Raw genomic sequence first — 27,000 nt, 5'->3', positions numbered from 1 at the left:
TTGACTCATTCTCAACATCTTTTATTTAATTGGTTGCTAAATCTTGTCAATTCAAACTCCATAGTGCTATCCAGTCCAATCCCTTCTCTCCACCCACACTACAGTCCGCCCTGGACTAGGTTGGTTCATTCCTCACCTGACCACTCCCCACCTCTTAATCTTCCTCCCTCTAGTCTCTGACCACTCTCAATTTCTTTTCTGAATAGATATTCCTAAATAACATGTGTGAGCACATTGGGTTCTTGCTCAAGACACTCCCAGGATCCTTTGGCTAAGACGATAAAATGTCCCCTCCTTGGTTTGAAAGTAAAGCCCATCCCAACCTGACTTCAGGCTACCTTTCTGTGATTAGTGGTTAAGACTGCCAGCCAGTCCTTCTGTTTTTCAGTCCAGCTGGCATGTTTGCTTGTCCTGTACAGGACATTCCAGCTCCCATCCCCAAGCCCTGCTGGCCCGAGTTGGTGCCAAGCATGACCTGCGCTCCCTTCTCCCCTCTGCCTCAAAGAATCTTCCTTCCAACTTCATCTCCAGAGCCCCTTCCTCTAGCAAACCTGCTCCGATCCCTCTAGTTTCTGATCCCTTTGTACATATTTTACATTTAATTTTTAAAACTATGCATAGGCTGTGCCCCGTTTCCTGCCCTCCCTGCCTGGGTATAAACTCCCTGAAGGAAGCGTTTGTTTTGGCTTTGTATCCTCAGTACATAGCACAGTGCCAGACACACAGTAAGTCTCAAATAAATTATTAAAAGTCTTCATTAAATTAATAGAAAGAACCTTTCAATTTGGGAGGCTTAATGAGATAATATAAGACAAGTTATTGTTGTTATTATTATTGTTATTGTACTCTGAGTGTGGTTCTGATAAAGTTGACTTGGAATGACAGCCAGAAGACTTTGACACACTGTAGCCTACTGGTGTGACCCTGGGTAAGTCACTTAACTTCTGAGTCTAGGTTCTTCATTGATAAAATGGGAGGATTAGGTGAGAGGATGTTTCCTTCCCGCTCTCCAGTACCTTTGGCTCTGCTTGCCCAAGGGAATCCAAGTGTAGGAAATACGGTATTTGCAGATTAAAAAACCAAAAAATGTGTTCTCAATTATGTGCCCTCAAGGACTTGAGGAATTTAACATGTTTAAAAATGATCCATCAGCTTGGAAATGTCAAATTCAAGTTGAAACATGAAATTACACCATCTCATGCTTCGGGGTACATGAGAGAATGAGTCCTGGCTCGTGTGTCTGACAAGAGACGAAACTTCTTGTGTTGTTATTGCAGACACCCTCAGGGACCTTGGCAGTGGAGGGGACGATTATGAAGACCAGAAAGGCTCTCCCTTGGGAAAGAATAACAATGATTTCTAGAGCATGCCAGGCACTAGAATAAATGCTTTTTACAAATATGATCTCGTTTGGACTTCACAACTCCCCGGGGATGTCAGGGCTATTATAAATTACTCCCATTTTATAGATGAGGAAACTGAGGCAAATAGAGATTAAAGTATGTTGCCCATGGAAAAGCAAGCCCTAAGTCCGATCATAGAATCAGCTACAGTGGCCTCCTAACTGGTCTCTCTGCCTCTAGCCTCCATCTTCTACTCCAAAAATTAAGGTCTGACCCTATTAAATGAAAAAAAACAAAACAAAACAAAAAAAACTTCTTTTGGCTCCTTATGGGCTCCAGGAAAATATTTTTTAATTTCTCAACTTAGCTCCCACCGACCTTTCCAGAACCATTCTGAATTATTTCCTTTTACTCATTCTATGTTGTAGCCAAACTAGGATAATACCACAAAATCAAACCATTTTCACGTTGAAAGGGACCTCAGTGACCAGGGAGGCCAAATTAGACCGGAAAAATAATCTTTCCCACAGCAGAGCAGAGCAGGGATCCTTTAGCACTTACTTGACTGAGGACTTTCCTCCTAAGGCAGTGGGACACAGTGGAAAGAATTCTGAATTTGGAGTCAGAGGACATGAGCTTGAATCCTGAAATGCTTCTACCTTGGGTGAGTTATTGAATCTTTATGGTCCTTAGCTTTCTCATCTCTAAAATGGGTTGGGACTGAATAGCTTTTGACGTCTTCTCCGGCTCTAAATCTGTGAGTTTATGGTCTTCCCCCACCATGTCAACTTCCATCTCAAAATAATGCCTGGCAGATCTTGATGGTTCCTTTCAGTTCCAGACCTATTCTACCATCCTATGATTCCTTGTTGTTGCTATTCAGTCATCTGGTCATGTCTGGCTCTTCCTGATCCCATGGACCCTAGCTATCCAAGGGGCTTCCTTGGCAAAGATACTGGAGTAGTTTGCCATTTCCTTCTCTAGTGGATTCTTTTGTTGGGCAATCAGAGGTTAGTTAAGTAACTTGACCAGGGTCACAGAATTAAGAAGTATCTAAGGCTGGATTTGAACCTAGTTTTCCTGACTCCAAGCCCAGTGCTCTAACCACTGAGACACAGATGTCTCTGGATGCTTCGGATATCTTTACTTGTTAGGAATATTCTTGTTATGTTGCTGCTGTTTGATATGGAGTCATCACTAAAAGGAGGAAGTCCCACGGTAGGGAAGTTCATCTCTAGGGAAAACAACCTACCTCAAGCAATGTCCCATCCTCATCATACACAGACATGGTCACCTCCACATTCTTCGGGGTCTTCTTTTTCCCTTTGTCAAACTCGCCGTGGATGAGGGTAACATAGATGTCATTCCTAACGTCACCTGCAGCATGGAAATGAAGAAGAGTGAGTCTCCCAGGATTGAAGGGGAAGGATCTTAGAAGTTATGCAATCCAAGCCCTCCTTTTTGTAGAGGAAGAAATGGAAGCCTCCAGAGGCTTGCCCAAAGCCTTCCTGGGAGCCCTAGAAGAAAAGACATTGGTCATTTTCCTTCTTTTGTCATCTTTGGCACTCTGATGGGGATGAGGGGGAGGGCAGGAACCCTTTTGTCTTTTCATCCCAAATGGACAGAAAAATGCCAGCACACAGTCAGCATCTAATAAATGCATGCTGATTGACCGACTCACAAATCAGGATCATGTGTCTACTTCTACTTACTCATAATCTTTGGCTGAGTTAAGATGCACAGTCCATTTGGTTCCAATTATAAGGTCTATCTTTTTTGAATAATGCCTTGAACCATGGGTGGTGTTGCATCTCATCTTTGCGTGATGGTACAGTTACTTGATTCTCCCCAATAAGCCTTGCTGCTGAAAGCCCATAGAGTATTTGATTTCAGGCTGGAGCAGCTTGATTCAATTTTCTGTCATCTCCAGATGAACTCTCTCGTGTGTGTTTTGGAAATCAGACCAAGTTTTTGGGAGGCAGGATTCCTTCTGTGGTTGGCAGGCTGATGTTCCCCCACCACCCAGACTGGGAAGAGATGCTGGAGTCTGGAGTCAGTTGAGAATGGGGAGATTTGAATTTAAATAAAAATAGCTGATGACCCCAGCTCTGGAAAAATGCTACATGTATATGCCAAGTGGTGGTCTAAGGAAAAGATTTTTAACATGAATGGGCAAGTATCTTTTTGGAGTCATCCAGTCTGTCAAGGGCTGCAGTCTGGAGCCGGGAAGAGGAATCAGAAAACATTTTACAATCTACTCCTTAAACCCCTCCCTCAGACATTCACTCTGCCCCCAAATAATAAACTTATCTAATTCAATCAGACCCATATCAGATCTCTCTCTCTCTTCCAGGAGATAAAAGAACTATCCTTCCATCATCAAAATAATCAATTCACAGAACAATAGCTGGAAGGATCTCAACTGGGATATAGTTCCATGCATACCCATTAAATAAATCCCATTGGCCACATGCTTGATGAGAAGTTATCCAACCTTGGTTTCAAGAACTCAAACAAGGGGGAACCCTCCTACGGCATCCCATCTTACTTTCGGACATTTATAATTCTTAGAAAGCTTTCTTCCCAACATCAAGCCTACACGTGTCTCTGTAGCTAATTCCCATTCCTCCTAGCTTTGCCCTCTGGAATCAAGCAGACTAATCCTAAACTAGCCTCTGTTCAATTCATCTTTTTTAGGCAATTGATGACTGCAGGCTTATTGCATAATGGATTCTTAATTCTTTCATGTTAAGTCTAACTTATTGATCTACTTTTCTATTTTCTAAAAATCAATGCCAAAAAATCTAGATGATCACAACATTATATTAGAGTTTCAGGTTTGTTAGTGGCATCCCCCCTTCATTTCTCCTTTTGTTGTTGTTTCCTTTGAAATTGTAGGTTTTTATTCCTCCCAATAGAGTGCTATTGTTTGTTAAATTCTTATTGGGATTGTTTGATTGGAATTATTCTAAATATATAAAATAATATTGGTACTATTGTTATGTTGGTATGGCCCGGCCATGAACATTTATCATATTTCGCCAGCTATTTAAGTGGTTTTGTTTCTTTAAGTAATATTTTGTGATTATATTTATACAGGTATCTTGCATGCTTTGGTAGAATGAATCAAGGGTATTTTATGCACTTTAGTTATTTTGAATAAGACTTCCCTTTCTGCTGTTGCTTCCTGTTTTTATTACTCTGCAAATTTTGTAGTATTATTTTGTGATCTGCATCTTTAGTGAAGCTATTCACTCAATTATTTTCTTTGCTGATTCCCTAGGATTTTTAGGTAAGTCATCAACACATTGGCTATGGCTCGTAGTTGTAAACCTTAAAATTTCTTAGACTTGTGAATGTTGGAAATTTCACCATTGGAATGTGAACCCCATTGGCAAGGGAGGTTCCTCCTCCCTTCTTAAGATTACTTTAGGACAGAAACCTTTTGCTGAACAATGGAAAGGGCTGAAGCATAGATCAAAATTTAATTATTCCAATCTCCACCCTACTCAGGGTAACAGGATTTAGGAAGGGCTGTAGCAAAGGATCAAGATTTAATTATTTGAGAATATGACCTTCAACAGACATGTGCAAAGCCACAGACCTCTGGGCGGTCCTGGGTTAAGCTGGAGCCACCATTGGCACAGGGAAGACATGGACAGTGATTGGTAGATGTGAGAACTGAGGGGAGGGAACTTGGATGGTTTCCTTAAAGATAGCAGGGTCTGAGGACTAGGTGGTTGGTTGGAGAGGTTTTTGCTCTGAGAGGTTGTGCTCTGAGAAGCTTGCTCTGAAGGAAGCTGGAGGTGGAGGCCCTGAGACTGTTTCTCCATTTTGGTCATGTGAGTGATAGGGACTGATCTCTTTTCTTTGCCTCAGCTATCTAAGGGCTTGGGCCTTTTGGCCCAGCCTAAACAGAGGGGGTATTTAAGCCCTATTCCCTTCTCTCCCCTTTCTCTCTCCCCCTCTCTCTCTATCTCTAATACCTTTCTTCCTCCTGTTTATAATTAAACTCCATAAAAGGTTGACTGCTGACTTGAGTTTTCATTTAGGAATTACATAGCTGAATTCCTTGGCGACCTTAAATTAATATATATCAGTCTTTTAAAGTGATTTCCTTGTCACATAGTAGATAAGAATGCTGAGCCTGACGTCAGGAGGATTAATTTTCCTGAGTTCAGGAATCTGGCCTCAGACATTGACTAGTGGTGTGACGCTGGACGAGGTGCCTAATTAATACCATTTGCCTCAGTTTCATCACATGTAAAATGAGCTGGAGAAGAAAAAATGGCAGACCATTCCAGTATCTGCCTAGAAAACCCCAAATGAAGTGACAAAGAGTTGGACACGACTGAAATAACTAAACAACAACAAGAATGGAGCATGTCTAGAGCTACAGAAAGCCCTTCAAATGGTTGGAGTTATCCATTAAATCTCCTCGGGACCTTATTATGAAGCAACACAAGTCCTCCTTCTAGATAGCTGAGAATACATTTGATCAGAAAGAGGTCGCATTCAGCATAGGGCACGAAAGAAGTCATTGGGAGGGAAATGCTAGGACTTAGATCACCAAAAGTCTTTTTTGGTTATTGGTAGATGGGAAAATGGACTTTCAGAGCACCTGGGATCCTGGATTAGGCTTGAAATTTGAATGTTTGGGGATTATTTTAGGTTTTCCAATGTCCTGCTGGGGAGTTTCAGTTCTTCTAGTTGTCATTCCTATGACTTCACCAATTAATTCAACCATTGCTGGGAATGGAATCATTGCCAAGCCTACGCTTACCTGGAAGGATGATTTCAGGGAAACCCATTTTTCGGGCTACTGCTGTGGACCTGTCAACCAAGTGTGAGAAATCTTTCTGTACTTGTGTGAGGTCACCAGGGAGCAGCTTCAGGGAAACCCAAAGACCTAGATAAAAAGGAGAAGATAGATGGAAGCACCAAAAAGGGTTACATGGAAAACAATGGTGTCTGGAAAGGTAGAATGGGACAATATGAAGAGTACTGGGATTGCAGTTACAGGACCTGTGTGTGAATTCTACTTCTGCTGCTTAATAACTGTATGACTTTGGACAAGTCATGGAACCTCAATGGACCTCAGTTCCTAATAGGTCAAATGAGGGAGTTAGACTAGTCTCTGATGTCCCTTCCAGATTGAAATTCTATATTCACTCTGTCTAAAGAGAATAAAATGGTTGAAATCAACCAGACCTCTACATTCCTGGAGGAAAAAATGAATAACCTTCAGGCATCAAAATAATTTTATGACATGAGTAAATTGTTTTTAGGAAAAACTAAAAACACTCACCAATACTTTATTTTTTCAACAAGTTTTGCCCCACTTCCCCCAAACAAAATGTTAATGGGAGGGGGAAAGTGGGTGGCTCAATGGGTTGTAAGTCAGGCCTAAAGACAGGAGGTCCTGGGTTCAAATCTGGATTCAGACACTTCCCAACTGTGTGAACTTGGGAAAGTCACTTGACCCCCATTGCCTAGCCCTTACCACTCTTCTGCCTTGGAACCAATACACAGGATTGATTCTAGGGTGAAAGGTAAGGGTTTAAAAATATATGTTAATAGGAAACTGATAAAGACAAAATACTCTTCATTTTGGATAAGTATATGATTTGTTGAAAATTTCAAATCAATATGAATGAGTTTTAATGTTGTGATTTTTTAATAATATGAGTTCTTAAAATTTGAAGCCACAATATTTCCTTTTTTGCCCAGGGTACTGGCTAAAAAAAAGTAAGCTGGCCCTGAAATATTAATACTTTTAGGCAGAATTATAATTGTTATTCTTTGTGCCTGGGATGAGCATAGAGGTTTCTTTCAAATCAACTTTTTTTTTCTGGCTTATTTTTAAAAAATTGTAGGTTTTTTTAACAATAATTTTTTTAAATGTTGAGTTCTGAATTCTCCACCTTGTTCCCTCCCCTAATTGAGAAGGCAAAAACTTTAAAATACATATGAAGTCATGCAAAATACATTTCCAAATTAGCTATATTGTAAATGAAAACAAAACCAAAAGAAAACAATAAAAATAAAGTTTAAAAAAAAAGGCTGCCTGAATCTGCATTCAGTTGGCTCTCTGGAGGTGGAGAGCATTTTTCATTATGGGTCCTTTGGATATACATGCTTAGTATTGATATTACTTCATTGTCTAATTTTCACATGGGTTAGGGTTAGTTAGGTGTCCCCCCCCACACACACCTTTTCCTTTGTATGAGATAATGATTGCTATCCCTTCCCTTTTTAATTCAGTGGAAACAAAGCATATCCTGCTCAAGCATTTTACTTTAATTGTGTGTATCTCTCTGTTTCATCTGTTTTTCCTGAAAACAACACATTGCTGGATTCTGATTTCAAATCCATTCTGCTATCTGCTTCCATTTTTTGGGTGAGTTCATTCCCTTCTCTAATAATGATAAAATCTTGGGAAATACATATACCTCTTTCCAAATAGAAGGATAAACAGTTTAATCTTTTATTTTTTTTCTCTTTTTTGTTTATCTTTTTATGCTTCTCTTGAGTATTATATTTGAAAGCCAAACTTTCTATTCAGCTCTGGTCTGTTCATCAAGAGTACTTGGAAGTCCTCTGTCCCATTAAATATCTTTTTACTTTCATTGAAAGATTAACACTCAGTTTTCTAATGGGGTTATTCTTGGTTGTAATCCCAGTTCTTTTGTTTTCTTGAATATCATATTCCAAGTCTTTCAGTACTTTAATGTGGTAGCTTCTAAATCTGGTGTGATACTAACTATGGTTCCACAATATTTCAATGGTTTCTTTCTGGCTGCTTGAATTATTTTCTCTTGGAACTGGTAGCTCTGGAATTTGGGTATAATATTACTTGGAATTTTATTTTGCGATCTCTCACAGGAGGTGATTGGTGGGTTTTAAAAATTTCTATTTTACCCACTGATTCTAGGATTTGGGGACTATTTTTCTTGATAATTTCTTGAAATACAATGGTTAGACTCTTTCATTGATTATGGCTTTCAGGTAATCCAATAATTGCTCATTTTTTTTTGTTGTCATCGAGTTATTTCAGTTTTGCCCAAGTCTTTGGAGTTTTCTTGGCAAATATATGAAAGTAGTTTGCCATTTTACAGATGGGGTACTTAAGTAAACAGGGTGAAGTGACTTGCCCAGGGTCACATAGTTAATAACTGTCTGAAGCCAGGTTTGAACTCAGGAAAATAAATCTTCTTATCTCCAGACTTGGCACTCTATCCATCTAGTGCCTTTAATTCCTAAATTATTTCTCCTCAATCTATATTCTAGGTCAGTTGTTTTGACTGAGACATTTCACATTTTCCTTCTATTTTTAAAAATTCTCTTAACTTTATTTTATAGTATCTTGATGTCTCATGGTTGGTCAAGCCTCTAGTTGCCCAATTCTACTTGTTAAGGAATCTCGGTTTTCAGTGAGTTTTTGTAGTCAATTTGGTCAATTCTAATTTTTAAGGAATTATTTTCACTGCAGAATTTTTGTCCCTTTTTCCATTTGGCCAATTCCTTTTATTTTTAAGGTGTCAATCTAGCCTCAGACACTTAGTAGCTATGTGACCCTGAGCAAGTCACTTAACCTTATTTACCTCACTTTTCTCATCCATTAAATCAGCTGAGAAGCACACTGTAGTACTTTTGCCAAGAAAATCCTAAATGGGGTCACATCACAAAGAGTTACTGGTCACAATTGAAATGACTAAAAATCAAAATATCAGTAGTCATAACTTGCATAAATAAAAGTCATTTGGGGACTTCAGTAATTTTAAGACTATAAAGGTAAAACAGACCAGAAAGTATTGAGTTTGTTCCTTGGGGGTAAGGGATCTTTTAACTATAAATGGACTCTTATATCCCACAGAGTAGTTGCCAAGACATGAGTAGTCATCACTCAGTAGCATATGTTAAACAAAAAAGCTGATATGTTGAAAAGGGAGGAGTCCAAAGACTAGGCTCTGAAAACATCATTCCCTCCCCCAGATCCTCTCTCCACCCAATGCTTCCCAGATTCCCTCACAGGGATACCTTGTCCTTTATGATTCACTTCCTTGGCCGCAATCACTTTATTTAGGACTGACGTGAGGGGCTCATTCTCCCCAATCACATGGGAGGTTATCAGGGGTGACATGATAAGTTGCCTTTGTCGGATGTAAGTTTCCATAGCAATCCTGAGAAACAGAGCAAAAAGGAGAGGAAGGAGTAAGGAAAGCATGACTCGAGTCCAACCTGACCTAGATCTGTCCTCTTGGGAACATAAATGTGGTCACACCTACTCTCTCCCACCAAGGATGGTCATCTTTAATCCTTGTGTTCCCCCAACTCCTCTGGGTGTCAATGTTGTGGAACTGACTGTTCTTCAGAATAATACACTACTTACAATAAGAAGTAGGAGTTTTTGCATGAGTTTGGAAAAGCAAAGAATTCTGGTAATAGAAAGGACTTTAATGCATAGAGCTTGGGTTGTGGTAGTGAGCAGAACAGGAGAGGAGTAGAAAATAGAGCATAGAATGTCAGAGCTGGGAGGGACCTTAGAGCATGGAAACTCATCGATTGGAGCAACCAAAAAAAGAATATATATAAATATGTATTTATATATGCTTATATAAATGTATATATAATAAAAAAGTTATATATATATGTATATATGTATATGAGTGGATAGTCAGTCATTCAGTCAATAAGCGTTTATTAACAAACTCCAGTGATCTTCCAGGTCCTGTGCAAAATGACCAAAGATTTTCTGTCCTAAAGGAACTCATAATCTCATTGGGAAGACAAGCGATCAACAGAATGAACAGAAGATAATCATCAGAGGAAAGTCACTAGAATTAAGAGGGGCTGAGAAGGGACATCAAAATATAGAATGTCAGTTACTGAAAGCTCTTGACAAAGTGAGACCACATGACCTAGAATACCCAAACTAGAAGGAACTTTACAATTTAGAATGTCAATTTTAGAAGAGACCTTAGGAAATTGTGTGATTGGAAATCTTGTGCCTTTGAACTACATTTCCCAGGAGCCCACTGACTTCCTGTCATGACATGCTGACATAGACAAGGGGATAAATTTGGTGGAGTTCCTGGTCTCCCTCTCTTTGCTTCCTGGGTTGAGACATTGGGGGAGAGGCTGTTTGAACAGGTAGATTAGTCACGGGCACGTGGTTTTATTTTGTTACTTCTAGTGATTATTAATCAATCTTATAAAATAAAATATTTGAAATTATTTGAGATTAATTTTAATTTTTACAAGATAGAGTATCAGAGGTGAGAAGGCAGGCTCATTGGAACTTTGGAGGTCACTGGGTCTATTTTATGGATTAGGGAAGTGGGGCACAGGACTTATTTGCCCATGTCAAGTCAACAAGCATTTATCCAGTGTTCATTGCATGCCAGGCACTGTGCTAAGCAATGGAGAACAAGATGAAAGGGAAAACCAGTCCAGCTCAGCTAGTTGGAGTGTGGAAGTGGCCCGGAGCCCAAATCAGCTGCATTTGACGTCCATGACACCCCCGATCTTGTGCCACCTTGGGACACTCTGCAGTTGCCGGAGTCCTTAGATGAACAAGGAAGCTAGACTGCCAGCCCCGGGAAGATTCTGGAAGTACAACAGGCTACCTTTGGAGGAACCTTCAGATCAGAGCGAGGACAGACCTTAGAACACAGATTAGGCGAACGGAAGGGGGCCAAAGAACATAGAATGTCAGCGCTTTGGGGAGCCTTGGACTCTAGAAGGCTTATGATGGCCATCGATATTGCGCTTCCATCATTTTTCAAATAAAGAAACTGAGTCTGGGAGCCTTCGAGGGACTTGCCCGAGGTCAGCCAGTTAGGAAATAACAGATGATCAAGAGTTCTCTGGAGCTGAGAATCAAAGTCCTCAGATTCCCTCGTGCCTGCCGTGCCAGCCTCCCCCCTCCTACATCAGCTGCTGCAGTTGGGACTGAGGACTGCCAACAGGCTCCACTTTAATTATCCCGTCAGGCTGAAGAGCTAACGGGGCACTCGGGGACGCCCTCCGGAGACGGGGAGCTCCCCGGCCCATCCGCCGAATGTGCTCTGACAGCCTCTGGCTTCCTCTCCGAGCCTTTGTTCTCGTGCCCGCCAGCCGTGCCAGTTTTCTTTGTAGGGCTCGAAGAGGAGCTCTTCTAGCAGGGCAAGAAATGAACTAGCGGCTCCCCACAGGAATGTGCTGCCGTCGCCCCTCTGCCCGCAGAACGAGGCCTTTCCTGGCGGCCAGGAGACCCCCAGAGCCCCTTCCTGCAGGCCAGCACGCTGGAGGGCGTCTGCGGCGTGTTTGCCCCAAACGTCAGCGGGTTACGTGCCAGAGGCTGCAATCTGCCTGCTGAACGGTCTGCGGTGGGAACAGGCGAAGCAATAATCAAATTAGGGCTGAGAACCTCGACCAGGACACCGAGAAGAAAGTCATCGCCCGGGAGAAGGGCTGGCTCCGATCCCACGCGGGCGGGAAAAGCCACCCCGGAGGGCAGCGTGGAGGAGGTGAGCCCCTGCCCTGGCATTCTCCCAAAGCAGACGCCTTCACAACCAGCCTGGGCCATCCCCTGTCACCCAGGGAGGAAGACACAGAGACCACGTCTGAATTCTGGATCCAAATCCACGATCCAATTTCATTTGACTCCACACACAGTGGTGATGGCCTCCTCGATGCAAGGGGCTCCCATTCTCCTGGGAAGGAGAACGAGGTCTTCTCTGCCCAGAAGCGAATGGGGTCCAAGACTGCCTCAACCACGAAAAGCAAAACAAATCTGAAGTAAAGGGAAGCCTTGAGTTCAAATCCAGTTCCAGACACTTCCTAGCTGTGTGATCTTGGATAAGTCACGCTACTTGTGTTGGCTTCAGTTTTCTCAACGGTAAAATGAGTTGGAGAAGGAAACGGCAACCACTCCAGAGTCTTTGACAAGAAGACCCCACAGGAGTCGGGAAGTTAGACACGACTGCAACAACCAAACGACGAGAGCTCTTCTCTTGGCAAAGAGCGGGTCAATGGGAGACATTTTCTTTCCATGTTGAAATCCATTCTGTGTCCCATTTTTTCCCCATAAAAATTAACTGGGACAAAATATTTAATTGCAGTGACGTTGAAAACCAATCTTGACAACTTTTACATCCCTAAAAGTGCTTCAATAGTCAGTACGTGCCTACAATTACTGCTGTCCCCATCTTATTTGGCTGTAGTTGTAGCACGTTGTCGCCCCCATTAGACTGGGAGCTCCCGGAGGACAGGAACCATGCTTTGGCCTCTTAGTTACCACAGTGCCTGGCACATAGTAGGTGATTTAAAGATGCTTGTTGGCTTGAGGATAGAGAATGCTTCATTCTGTCTTTCTATCCCTAGTGCCTAGATCAGGGCCTGAAGGGTATTGGGAATTCTTTTAAATAAACCATTACTTTCTGTTTAATTGAGATGCTCGAGGGCTAGGCAAACGGAGTTAAGTGACTTGCCCAGGGTCACACAACTAGGAAGTGTCTGAGGCCAGCTTTGAACCCAGGACCTGCTGACTCCAGGCTTCATGCTCCATCCACTGAGGTACATTACTAGGCACTGAAGAAAGGATTCATGGCTTCTTCTCCAGTTGTTTCCACTAGAGCACAATCATTCTCCTTGTTTTATAAAGAGGAGAGGGAAGTTAAGAGAAGTTAATGACTTTCTCCAGAGTCACTCAGCACAGTGTCTGGTACACATCAGGAGTGTAAAAGCTGCTTATTGACTGACTATTACCTCATCCTTCTCACAGAGGATTGGAACTGAGGAAACAAAATAAGTTATTTTTTTACATTTTCTAATCCAGGAATTTGATACTTATTTTTTTGGGGGGGGAGGAGTTTCCATGGGTACCATTGGCACCCTTGGGAAACCTATATGCATATTCTCAAAATAATAATTGCCTACATTCATAATGGAAGGAAATACAAAATTTCTTTAGAGGTTAGTGAATTAAAAAAAAACAAACCTTCTCTCTCAAATATACATATATGTGTGTGCTTATGTTTTTATGTGTATAGATCTCTCTCCCCATCTTTCAAATATATGTGTGTTTATGTTTTTTATATGTACATAGATCTCTCTCCCCCCTCCCTCTCCCTCTCTCTGTCTCTCTCCTTTCCTCTCTCCCCCCTCTCTCTCTCTGTCCCCCTCTCCCTATCTTTCTTTTCCTCTCTCCCTCTCTCTCTCTACCTCTCTCCCTTTCTCTCTCTCTCTCTCCCTCTTTCTCTCCCTCTCCCTCTCTCTGTCCCTCTCCTTCTCTCTTTCTCTCTCCCTCTCTACCTCTCTGTCTCTCCCCCTCTCTATCTCTCTCCTTCTCCCTCTCTCTGTCTCTCTATCTCTCTCTCTACCTCTCTCCTTTTCTCTCTCTGTCTCTCTCTCCCTCTTTCTCTCCCTCTCCCTCTCTCTGTCTGTCTCTCTTTCTCTCTCTCCCTCTTCCTCTGTCTGTCTCTCCCCTCTCTCTACTCTCTCCCTTTCTCTCTCTCTCCCTCTCTCTGTCTCTATCTCTCTCCCTCTCCCCCTCTCTCTCTACCTCTCTCCTTTTCTCTCTCTGTCTCTCTCCCTCTCCCTCTTTCTCTTCCTCTCTGTCTCTCTTTCCCTCTCTCTGTCTGTCTCTCTCTCCCTCTTCCTCTCTCTGTCTCGCCCCCTCTCTCTATCTCTATCTCCCTCTCCCCTCTCTCTCTACTCTCTCCCTTTCTCTCTCTATCTCTCTCTGTCTCTCTATCTCTCTCCCCCTCTCCCTTTGTCCCTCTCCCCCTCTCTCTCTACCTCTCTCCTTTTCTTTCTGTCTCTCTCCCTCTTTCTCTCCCTCTCCCTCTCTGTCTCTCTTTCCCTCTCTCTGTCTGTCTCTCTCTTTTTCTCTCTCCCTCTTCCTCTCTCTGTCTCGCCCCCTCTCTCTATCTCTATCTCCCTCTCCCCTCTCTCTCTCCTCTCTCCCTTTCTCTCTCTATCTCGCTCTGTCTCGCTATCTCTCTCCCTTTCTCTCTGTCTCTCTCCCTCCCTCCCTCCATCCCCCTACCCCTCTCACCTAAGCCCACGGGTTCTTTGAAATCTTTCCAGGGTCATCCTGGCGGTCTACTCAGAAAAGCCCTCTTCATTGCTCTCATCTCCTTGAAGAGTGAGGGCCCATTTCTCCTTCACTGTTTCCTCAGTAGAATTCCAAGAACCACCCAGAGTGCTTTGCTTTGCTCAGGGTTATTCGGAATCCCCCATCTCCAGAACCCTTTCAGCCTTTCTTTGCTCAAAAGGAAATGCTTGTGGAAGATGAGATAAGAGAAGACAGCACCCCCACTCCTTTGCAGAGGCACATCAATGAGGAATGTGGTAACAATTTTTGGATTTGGGGGAATATACTAATGTGTTTTGTTGATTTTTTCCCTTCATTCCTCATTTTCCTTAAAAAAAAAAACACAAATAAACAATGGACTTCTTAAATAGGAGATCTCTCTATGAAGAGGGAAGAGGAGGGATACCGAGGAAGACATAAAAACAAAAGAGGAATATAAAAAAAATTAAAACAAACAAGGCAGATTAGGTGGAAACTTTCTCCCTATGTGACCTTGGGCAAGTCACTTAATTCCCTCTGCCTAGCCTTTACAGCTCTTCTGCCTTGGAGCTAATCCTCAGTATTGATTCTAAGACAGACAATAAGGGTTTTAGGGATAAAAAAATAAAGATAAAGCAGGGTAGTCATTTTCCCTGTTTCTCCTCTGGGGAACATGAGATGAAATACTTGTTGACTGACTGGCAGACTTTGAGCAGAGGCTGGATGGCCATGAGATTTAAGCTTTGGAAGATCTTCAGACAAATCCTGATGTCCTTTCCGACCCTGAGACTCTGTTTCTCTGGAGGATGTTTCCTCTCTTTCCTGGCCAGATGAAGGGCCGCCCACCTTCATGGAGGGAGTGTGAGCCAGCGTTGGCTCAATGACTAACTGGCTAAGATGGGGCCCAGGCTGACTGGGAGCCATGCCAAGGTACTTACTGCTGAAAGGGAATGAAATGTTGTTTTTCTTCATCGTCAACCTTCCCATGTATGATATCGGTAATATCCATCACTAAAAAAGAGATAAGGGCAATTAACAAGACTAATTGCTTCATGTCTCCATTAATTACTGTGGAAAATGATCTCATCCCTTTCCCCCACCCAGAACACAAAATACTGGAGAAGAAAGATCCTTGGATTACAGCTTTTTCCCCTTGTTTTCTCAATAATGGGATCCTCAGACATCTTACCCAGGCAACGATGGGACAAGCCCTTGGTCCCTGCTTGATCGAGGTAGCTAGGTATTACAGTGGAGAGAATGCTGGATTGGGAATCAGGAAGACCAGCAAATCTACTCTCAGACACCAACTAACTGTGTCATCCTGGACAAGTCATTTAACCTCAGTTTTCTCATCTCTAAAATGGGAATCAGTAGTATTTAATTTCTCAGGATTGTTAGGATAAATTGAATTATTCCTACATACCTTAAAGCAATAAAAAATGCCAATATAACAGCATTGAAATATATATGCTTGAATTAATAAATATATTAAATGAATACACAAACATTTAGAATAATAATTGTTATTAATATTATTGATTCTGGTGCCATTCTTTAATGCTCTGAGATCAGAAGTAGATTTGCACTTCATAGAGGCATTGGATATTTGAAGGGGAAGGCAAGTTTATTTTGTTCTCCATCTCTAATTTCATGAATGTAATGAACTCCTTGTCAACACAGAAAGGGACAGAATTCATGATGTAGAGTCTTTGGAGAGTTGTCTGAGTCATTGAGAGGCAAGTGATTGACCCAGGGTCCCAAAGACAAGATGTGTCCTAAGTAGGACTCAAACCCAGTTGTGCCCATCTCCAAAGTCAATTCTATTAAGTAGACTGTTTCGTATACTATGATGCCTCTAGAAAGGGACCTGGGTGATAATCTCACCCATTCAGCTCATCAGAAAGATTTCACAGTATCATAGATTTAAAGCTAGAGGGGAAATGAGAAGCCATCTAGTCCAGTAGCCTTGAGCTAGCTGAGGAAATAGTTGAGGAAACTGAGGCCCAGGGAAGTTAAGGGGCTTGTACAAGGTCACACAGGTACAAGAGGCAGTGGCAAGATTTGAAATGGAAGCCCAAAAGAAATGACTTGGATGAGATTATAAAGCCAATTAGTGATAATAAAACTTTAAACAAAGGTCATTGTGGGTGCCATATTGAATGCTCCTACCATTCTGCTACCATTTTCTTAGCAGCAGATTACAGACATCCTGAAATACTTGCTCCGTCTCCCACCAGTGTCTACTTTCATGGAGCACTTGTGTAAGTCAAGGTGCCTGATCACAAAGAACAATAGAAGAAAATACTTGTGGCCAGCTCCCATTCTTGTGGTCTCTAGGAACAATAGGGTACAATATGGCGGCAGACGGTCTATCATCCAGCAACCAGGGTGGCTAAGGTCAGAAATACTCATCAGCACAACATGGGTTGCCGGGTGAGGCATTCTTTAGATAAGATATCTCATGAAATGAGCCATGAAAGGCAACACACCAGGGAGCCATATTGATCAAGAAATCTATTATCAAGGAAAATTGCCCACTTTTCTCTGATGTTTGAATCATGGAATCAGAGTTTCTTAAAGAGTAGAAATGCATTTTTTTTAATCCCCTAAAGAGAATGTGTGCACATGTGTAATGTACTATAATAGAGCTCGTCTATGTATAGAAATATGGACACATGTATAGATTTCCACAATATGCATACATATAGATTATATTTATATGGATATTTCCATATTTGTATGCATACACATGTATATGTCTGTATATCTGTCTTTCTTTCCCCTCTCTACATACAAAATAATCAATGCCCATTGAAGAGTACAGGTGAGGAAACTGAGAGAAGGGTTGATTTGCCCAAAGTCCATCAATTAACATTTCATTATTAACATAAACTAAGCTCAATATGCTAGATTATTGAAGTATTAAACAGAAAACACACATTTGAACAGTCATGACTTTGTACAAAGGATGAGTCCAAAGTATAGCATAAAGACTCTCTTTGGAATCAGTGGGAATGAGTTCAAATCTTGCCTCTGATGCTTACTAGGTATGTGCTGTGTGACTTTTGAGCAACACAGTTTACCTCTTGGGTCTCTGTTTCCTCATCTGTAAACTAGGAGAGTGGGGGATTGAATCAATGTGGAATGAAGTAAGAAGAATGAGGAAATAAATACAGCAAACAACAGCAATACTTCAGAATGGAAAGAACAATCGAGACAAAGCTGCAGAAGTAGAGTGACTGAGTTTGGTTCCAAAAGATCATGGGTCACAGATATGTGAAGACACTTTTCCCTTCTTCAAAAGTGGGGGGATATGGCTGTGGAATGGTGCATATAATACTTCCCCTGTGCCTATTCTTCCTTGATATGATGGTTAATTTTGCAGAAATTAAAAAAACAAAACAAATTCTACCTATTTTTAAAAATTGGTGTTGGCTCTCAGGCAAGAGGGATACCATAAGAAAACACCTCAATCCAAATTATTTTTTTTATATATAAATGAGGGGAGTGGAATGAAGGATTTCTGAGGTCTCCAGCTTAGTAATATCTCTTGGGGCACAAAGTAGATCCTCGATAAATATTGAAGAGACTTGACTGTTTGGTTCCTTCTAACTAGCTCTATGAAGGACGGTGGAGAAACTTCAAGAAGACCACAGGATGGTGAAGACACAGTCCTGGCCTTCGGGGAATTCCTGCCTGCTTGGGGAGAAGCCACATACATGAACCACATGATCAAGCATCTCCAGAAGAAGAGAGGAGAAGGTAGCCCCCCCCCCCCTCCTGTCTCTACAGAAGGAGGCACTATGGGAGGAGAGTCTTGTATGAACTGTCAGACTCGATGGATGTGTCTATGAGCTTTGGCTAACTGCTTTATTTCCATTCTTTTTTTGGAACTCTTTAGTCTGAGAGAGGATCCTGGGAATAACTGACAGAAAACACTAAGGACGGCCCAAGTGGTTCTGCCATTTTAACCACTTCCACCTCGTCCTCCTGGTGCCAGCTTCATACCTGCCACTCCAAAAGGCCTCCGGAGGCCACAAGTGTGCTTCTTCCCCTCCTTCAGCTCCATGTGGCCCACACGGATGATTTGGCACACCAGGCTGATCTTGGGTCGGATGAGGTCGGTGCTGCTGAGGTCCTGGGGGGACAGAGGAAAGCTGTCAGGGCCAGACCCCTTTGTCTACCCCAACCCTGCAGCATAAAGACCCTGCTTAGGATCCCGGACTTCATTTAGACCTATTGGGGAAGTAAGATATCGTGTGGACCTTTTCACTTCCCTAGGCTTCAGTTTCCTCATTTGTAAAACGAGAGGGTTGGCTGAGACGGTTCCAAAGGTGCCCTCCAACTCCAGAATTGGGATCTTATGAAGTCTCTTAACCTCTTTTGGCCTCAGTTTCCTCATCTGTAAAATGAGGGGGTTGACTGAGACGGTTCCACAGGTCCCCTCCAACTCCAAAATTGAAGTCTCTTAACCTCTTTTGGACTCAGTTTCCTCATCTGTAAAATGAGGGGGTTGACTGAGACGGTTCCAGAGGTCCCCTCCAACTCCAGAATTGGGATCCTATGAAGTCTCTTAACCTCTTTTGGACTCAGTTTTCTCATCTGTAAAATGAGGGGGTTGGCTGAGACGGTTCCAGAGGTCCCCTCCAGCTCCAGAACTGGGATCCTATGAAGTCTCTTAACCTCTTTTGGCCTCAGTTTCCTCATCTGTAAAATGAGGAGGTAGAACTCTCCAGCTCCAGAGCTAGGCTCCTTTGCTCAGGCTCTGTCTTCAGATCCCGTGTTCTTTTCCATGGGATGCTGCTGCCTCTGCTGTACTCAAATGAATGATGTCTTCCTCTCCCACTCCTCCACACCCTCCCCAAGAAGGGAGAGCTTTGTGCAAAGGAGTCCAAGGATTTCCCACCCCTCCTCTGGACTCTTTCTCTCTAGGACACCAATTCACAAATCAAAACCAAAGCAAACAGAGGAGTCTAAGTGGATCCTGTTATCAGCATATTCACTGGCCCATTAAATAAGCCAGCAAGGGATGGATTTCACAGGGACCCTGAGGCAGTCCCCGCTGACTGCCCAGCCATTTATCTGGGTTGTTTTTATTTAGTTATTTTAAGAATAACATGGTCTTGGAAACAAAATTCTAGGTTCAGATTCTGACCATTACCTAGCAGCTCTGTGAATGGACACATGTTTTTAATCTCACTAAGCTACAGAAAATTCTCTAAGACTCAAAGTGGTGGATGATTTGTAGTTGGTAAAAAGTCATCGAGTCCTAGTGATGGACCTCAGAGATTTCACTTCACCCCCATTGGTTAGCACATAATGTTCTTCTGTCTTGGAGCCAATACCCAGTATGGATATGAAGACAGTAAGTAAGGATTTAACCCAGATTTAAACCTAGGACTTCCCAATTCTAGGCCTGACTCTATTCACTGAACCACTTGGCTGCCCTTGTTTTGTTACCTTAAAAAAATTATTACAAATGAAAGCACTTTGGGTAGGCTATGCTCATCATTCTCACCTGGATTACTGCCTGCTGGTAGGTCTCCCTTCCTCACGGTTCTTTCCACTCCAATCAATCCTCTATTCAGTCACTAAAATCATTTTCCTACACTAGAATCCAATCACGTCATTCCCCCTCTACCCAATAAACTCCAGAGGTTCCCTGTGGCCTCGAGGACCAAATATAAAACCCTCTGTTTGCCATTCATGGCCCTCCTTTTGCCTTTCCAATTTTTTTGATACCTTAATCCCTAATGGCACTGTTTTCTTGGTTGCTCCTCCAACAAGATACTCTATCTCTCAGCTCTAGAGATTTTCTCTGACTGTGTCCTGTGTCTGAAATCTTCTCCCTCCTCCATTGCAACTATTGACCTCTCCAACTTCCTTTAAGTCCCACCTAAAATCCCACCTTCTACAGGAATTCTTCCCTGATCCCTCTGATGCCTTCCTTTGTTAATGATTTCCTCTTTATCCTATTTACAGCTGATTTGTGTGTAAGCTCCTTAAAGGCAGGCACTGTCTTTGGCTTCTTTCACTATGCCCAGTGCCTGGCACAATGTTGGATTGATTGGCTGTCTGGGAAAGGGAAATATTTAGAAATGATCAGGCTATAAAAACAAATAGCAACAGAAATTTTTCTTTCCAAATGAATAAAATAGGAAAAATAAAGCTTTCTACTATTCAAAAATATAAGAGAATGAATGAAAAAAAGTAAATCTATAAATAAATTGAGAGGGGAAGGAAGGAGATCATTTAAGGACTCCCTCCAGTGGATCCCACTTGGTGAAGTTTTGGGAGAGCCCAGGCAGAAGCCTCCCAGGATGGTCTATGATTTGCCTCCATTGAAGAGGTCAAGAATCTACTGGGGAAAACATGGCAGTAAAAGGGAAGAAAAAAAATATAAAGGGGGAAACAGTCAAATTGGAGGAAACTCACAGTAAAGACTGCCTGAAGATTGTTGAGCTTCTCAATCTCCTTCGGCATCCCGTTGCTACCCCAGCGGATCAGGTAGTTCTCACTGGTGAAATTGAAAACAGAAATAAAAGCCATCATCAGGTAACTGATGGAGGATATTCACAGAGGGTCCAAAATGGCCTCTGGGTCAGCTAGAAAAAGGGATCAGCGTGGGGGAAAGGGAAGAGCCTGCTTCACCGGAACGAGCAGGCATTCGGGGAAGGAGAGCAAGAACTTGTAATGTGACAATTATGTCACCCTCCTTCATTTCCCTGGACCCTCCTCAATCCCATTTTAACTGCATTCCCCAAGGAGAGAACATAAAGCCCCTGTCCCTAAACTACCTTTTCCTCATTTTGTATGTGTTTTGTCCATAATTTTATATGGACAAGTTACTTCCTGAGGACAGGGACTACTTCACTCTAGTCTTTGTAAAAAAGCACAGGTCAGTGGATAAAACATGAAAACATGAGTTCAAATCTGCCCTCTGCTCTATACCAGTTGTAGGACCTTGGGAAAGTCACCTAACTTCTGTCTCAGTTTCCTCATCTGTAAATAATCAGAATGAGAAGCCTAGCCACTTTCTCTCCAGCACCATCCTTCCCTTATCTCTTGTTGCTTCTCAAGCTCCCTTCAGGATGAAGTCAGGCTTAAGTCACTGGATTCTTTGAGGAGTCCATTAGAAGAACCTTCAAACACTCCCTTACCTGATAAATCTGGACTGATCGGGGTCGTAAAGGGCCATGAGCAGCTCAGCATCTTCCCCAATATTGCAGACAAAGTTCTTAAAGTTTATATAGAGGCAGTAGGTGTGCATCGTGTTGAAGATTGACTGGCCCCGTAAGTCCAGGTTCTGCAGGATGGACTGATGGCCAGAGAAAAGAGAGAAGATGAGTCCAGCAGAGGATGGAAGAGGATGGAAGACCCACATCCAAATCTTTCCTCTGACTCATGCTAGCTCTATGACTGGAAGGAAGTCACTGAACTCATCTGGAAAATGGGATAATAATGCCTGCTTCTCCCTTTTTCCTAGCCAATAGTGGATAGATCTCTGCCAGCCTCAGTTTTCCTGTCTGTAAAATAGGGATAATCAGAGCATCTATTCCATATGACTGTTGTGAGACTCAAATGATTCTATAATCTATATCTACAGGTCTATACTCTCTCTATATATATGTCCATAGAGCTATACTTTCTCTATATATACATAGATCTAAAATCTCTCTAAATATATCTATAGATATATCTCTCTATATCTAGAATCTATATATTTATAGATCCAGAATCTCTCTCTATATCTATAATGTGTATTTATAGATCCAGAATCTCTCTCTATATCTATAATGTGTATTTATAGATCCAGAATCTCTCTCTATATCTATAATGTGTATTTATAGATCCAGAATCTCTCTCTATATCTATAATGTGTATTTATAGATCTAGAATCTATATATATCTATTATCTCTTTCTATATCTACAATCTCTATATTTATAGATCCAGAATCTCTCTCTATATCTATAATGTGTATTTATAGATCTAGAATCTCTCTCTATATCTATAATATCTGTATTTATATATCTAGAATCTATATAGGTCTGTAGATCTCTCTATATCTACAATCTCTCTCTCCATATCTATAGCACGAGAGCTCTGCAGACCTTTCTCTTAGATCTATCATCTCTCTCTCCATGTAGATCTATAGACAGAGATCTGTAATCTCTAACAAAAGAGTCCCATAAGGGCTCCCTGGAGCACACAGGGTTTTATTGTCTGCCGTGCTACAATGGGGAGCCCCTCAAGCTGTGGAGGCTGGGAAGGGTCTTTGCTTCTCAGTCCCCGGGAGGGGAGGGTGCACCCAGCCCCGTGGCCCATCTCAGGGGAGGCACCTTCTCCTCCTGGATCCTTTCTTCGATCCGCTGCGAGGCCACTTCATGGGCCCGGAACAGGGCGATGGTGCTGGTCTTATCCGGGTCTAAGATGTTTCCATTGTCATCTCGTACCACGAGGTCAAGTCCAAGCATTCTGGAAAGACAGGGAGAGCTGGGGTGGTGGGCTATCCCTGTATGAGGAAGGCCCTTCGAGAATGGGCAGTGAGGTAGCACAGTGGATAGAACAGCAGACCTGGAGTCAGGAACACCTGAGTTCCAATCTGGCCTCAGACCCTTCCTGGCTGCGTGACCCTGGGCAAGTCACTTAACCCCTTTACCCAGCCCTCACTGCTCTTCTGCCGTAACCAATACCCAGTACTGACTCTAAAATGGAAGATGAGGGTTTGAAAAAAAGAGGAGAAAGACCTGGGAGGGAGCCTCACTGAAATGACTTAAAACAGCTGCCCAAGCACCGACTAAGCCTGGGCCGGGGCTCTGCAGCAGCAATTCTAGAACTTCCTAATCCTTGAAGAGCAGGCGGTACCTTGGAGAGCTGTCTTTAGCTGCCCCCCTCCCCCTCTAAGGCCAAATGCAGACAGAGGGCCAATCCCCTCTGGGGCCTGACAGAGGCTGGCCCCGGGACTGGCCCCTGACGAATGGGGTCTGGAAGAGCAGCCCTGGCGGTCCCCGGCTCACCTGTTGCCATGGTCGATCTTGGCCGTGACCTTCTTCTGGAGCTCGGCTAGCTCGTCCTTGGGGAGGGTCCCCGACAGGATCTGGGATCGCCACTCGATCAGGCTGTACGTCATCTGCTGCAGCTGCCGGAAGAGGGTGACCTTGTTGTTCTAGGGAGAAAGGGAAGAGGAGGCTGGAATCACAGAGCCCAGGAGGCCAAAATGGCGCCCGTGGTCGGCCATGAGCTCCTTCTGGCTCGTAGCGATGGCTCGGAGCTCTGCCCTGCTCTTCCTGGGAACCAGCGATGTGGATTATAGACTCAGTGCTAGAAGGGACCCTGGAGGACACGCAGTCCACTCCCCCCCCCCCCAGGTTTGCAGATGAGGAAACTGAGGCACAATGAGTTTGAATGACTTGCACAAAGTGACCAAGTGAATGGAGTGAGATTTGAACCCAGATCTTAATGAGTCAAGTATCTTCCCTGAACTATTCTCCCTTCTCTCATGGTGGTCTGGAGACCTGTATGGACTCTTCCTTGGGAACCTCTACTTGAGGAAATGTCTACACTATCCATACTCACTAGAAACTCCACTCACACTTGCCCACAGGAGATTCCAGGGTCAGTTGCTTTTTAAACCCTTGTCTTCCATCGACAGAAGAGAGGTGAGGGCTAGATAATGGGGGTTATGTGACTTGCCCAGGGTCACACTGTGAGGATGTGTCTGAGGGTAGATTTGAACCCAGGATTTTCCATCTCTGGGCCTGGCTCTCCATGCCACACAGCTGCCCCAGAGGCAAGTTTTGAAGCCAGATTTTCCAGAGTGCACGTATGATCTCCGAATGACTGTGCTCTCCAGATAACTTCCCTTTTCAATTTTGCCAACTATCCAGGCTCCAGAAAAGTATAAACGAGGGTTTTGTTTTCTAGAGTTTATTTCTGAGGAGCACAGACCCACCCAGACATCTCATTCAGCTCTGCGAAAGAGGGAGCAATCTTGGTGTCAAGAGGAGGAGGTCCTGAGAAGCCCCAGAAGGGGGTCAGAAACCAAGCCTACAGCCCACTTTGTGCCGTCTGAGATTCCTCGTTAGTAAGGAAAATCAGTCTTAACTCACAGAACTCAAGATTCTTTGGGATAAAAAGGACGTCACCCATCCTGGGCCCGAGCGTGAATCCCCTGACTCCATTTCTTCCAGGGTGACTAGAGAAGCTAAACGATGGCTTCATTATACACGGCATGGGTTTAAGAGGGCTCAGAAGTATGTTTGTGGCAGGGTCTGCTTTACTCTGGCCCCATGTTCCTTCCGCCTTCGTTTCAATTAAATTAGAGCCTGTCAAAGGCATTTTAATGAAGACCTATGCGTGCCAGGCCTGTGTGCCAAGTCTTCCCCAAAAGGAGGGTGAGCACAGCCACTCTGTCTAATTTCTCTGCCATCAGAAATCCCAACAAATGAGCCGAAGGCCTCAATTGTCCCCTTTGCTTTAAAGAATTGAATATAGAGGGTGCAATCAGGGAGGTCTTGAAAGGCAGCCGTTGGAAGAGGAGGCCCGTGAAAACAGAAATATGGACAAAGTCACAGGGTTGTACCTCTGAGAAAGTCCAGCTACTTTAGGAAAGGAACCACAGGTCTAGATCTAGGAGGCCCCTTGATGGCCAATTGGTCTGATCTGCTCATTTTACAGATGGGGAAACTGAGGTCCCATCTTGTCCAGCATCAAGCTCATTGGTTTATTGGTCTAGAGCTAGAATGAACCATGGAAGCCATCTCTTCTGCTCCTTTCATTTTACAGTGCCCAGAGAGATGAAGGGATTTCATAAGCCTCCTACACTTTCCTCCCTTATTTATAGACAAGGAAGTGAAGGTCCAGGGAGATCATAACATTTGTCCAAAGTCACACAGATACTAGGGGTTGGTTTAGGAAAAAAACAATCATTTGATTTAAAAAAGGAAAGAAGAAAATCAAATGAGTAGCATCAAAAATAACTGAATTCATCACCAGTGAAGGAGAAATTCAAGCAACCACTAGCAGCTACTTTGCCCAATAATATGCCAATAAATCTGACAATCTAGGTGAAATGGATGGATGGTCCCAGAATTATAAATTATCCTGATGAACAAAAGAGGAAATCGAATACTTAAAGAATCCCAACAAAGAAAAAGAAATTGAGCAAATCACCAAAGGACTCCCTAAGGAAAAATCCCCAGGATCAGATGCATTCCCAAGTTGAATTCTGCCAGCCATTTAAAGAACAATCGGTTCTAATTCTAGAGAAATGATCTGGCAAACTAGGCAAAGAAGGAGTCCTGCCATATTCCTTTTATGACATAAACCTAAGCCAGTAAGAGTAAAGCAACCAGAGGGTCGTCATCAGAGGGAAGATTCAAACTCAGGGCTTCTGCCCCCTGAGATGATACAATTTCTATTACCACATGAAAAAAGTCCATCGAGAAAGTCAGAAGGGAGAGGGAGGGAACAGGAATCCAACCATCACTTTTCTCTTTACAGGATAATTACCACATCGCAGGGCATCTCCCCTCTCATTAGCTTCAGAATTGGAAGGAAGAATGAGAGGGAGGGAGGCTCCTTGTGGGCCTGCGGATCATATAGAAAATATTTGACAAAGTGAGTGAAGGTTTCCATAGAAATGTTCCTTTCCTGGTAATCAACCAGAGGGAGCTCATTGGGAGCTCTTTCACTGGCGAAATGTCCCCTGGAAGCATAAAGGCAGGCATTCAGGGACCACCAGCAGCTTAAAATCATCTAGTTTGGGGGTGGTTAACCTCGCTGGAAAAAAAGAACAAATCATTAGGGCCTCCCATTTACAGGATCACAGATTCAGAGCCCAGAGGGACTTCAGAGGCAGTTGGGTCCAAACCAGTCATTTGAGAAAAGCTGAGTGAGGTCATCGAGACATTTCCAGTAGCAGAGCTGTCTTTCCCTCCAAGTCCCCCGACTCCTGGGCCTGGTCCATTCCCCTGTGCCCTACCACCCCTGCTAGGCTGTTTTCTTTTTTGCATGAATGAATGAAAAAGCATTTACTAAATGCTTACTTGGGCAAATCAAAGAGCCAACGATTCTCCTCTGGGCACATCTCTCTCTGTGGAGCTGCGCTGTAGCCCTTCCACCTCTCTGCTTGGCCGCTTTTCAGATAAGAAGGCCCAAAAGCCTGTGCTGGTTCTCTGGACCTCCTCTCTCTAACTAGCGTCCCTCCCTCTTTTAAAACAGAAACAGGCTTCAGAAATTGGAAGGTGATGGCCACCCCTGGTGGGGCTCTCTTTGAAGCACCATGTTTGGTCTTGGGTGACTCTAGTTTGCTGAAGTGCTAAGAGCGCCTCAAATTAGGGCTGGGACACCTGGGTTCTAGTTCACTAACTTCCCCTTTCCTGCAGTCAGAGAATCTGGGTTGGAATCTGGACTCTGTCATTAATTATCGGGGTGATAGGAGGTGAGTCACTTCCTCTCTTAATTCCCAGTTTCCTCATTTATAACCTAAGATTCTGTGATCTTGTGGGACCTAAATTTCCTCTTCTTCAGTTGAAGCTTTCCTAGGTCCTTTGATCAGTCACCAAAACCATGTTCTATGAGTTCCTTCACCATC

At 43.2% G+C, this 27,000-nt stretch overlaps 1 protein-coding gene across 2 annotated transcripts in view; it reads right to left on the bottom strand.

Annotated features, from left to right (window-relative positions):
• The window catches only part of DOCK5 (dedicator of cytokinesis 5), a 235,271-nt gene that overhangs the window by 99,329 nt on the left and 108,942 nt on the right, over positions 1–27,000 (bottom strand). For both annotated transcript variants that reach the window (XM_007477822.3, XM_056814520.1), the window contains exons 6-14: positions 23,423–23,571; positions 22,745–22,880; positions 21,564–21,721; positions 20,839–20,920; positions 18,412–18,541; positions 15,342–15,414; positions 9,384–9,526; positions 6,127–6,252; positions 2,596–2,720 (exon numbers count right to left, since the gene is read on the bottom strand). In XM_007477822.3, the coding sequence (XP_007477884.2) occupies positions 2,596–2,720; positions 6,127–6,252; positions 9,384–9,526; positions 15,342–15,414; positions 18,412–18,541; positions 20,839–20,920; positions 21,564–21,721; positions 22,745–22,880; positions 23,423–23,571 (1,122 nt within the window). The remainder of the gene's footprint in view (positions 1–2,595; positions 2,721–6,126; positions 6,253–9,383; positions 9,527–15,341; positions 15,415–18,411; positions 18,542–20,838; positions 20,921–21,563; positions 21,722–22,744; positions 22,881–23,422; positions 23,572–27,000) is intronic.

This window comes from Monodelphis domestica, chromosome 1, assembly GCF_027887165.1.
Source record: "Monodelphis domestica isolate mMonDom1 chromosome 1, mMonDom1.pri, whole genome shotgun sequence".
NCBI lineage: Eukaryota > Metazoa > Chordata > Mammalia > Didelphimorphia > Didelphidae > Monodelphis > Monodelphis domestica.
This window is presented reverse-complemented; position numbering and strand designations above follow the sequence as displayed.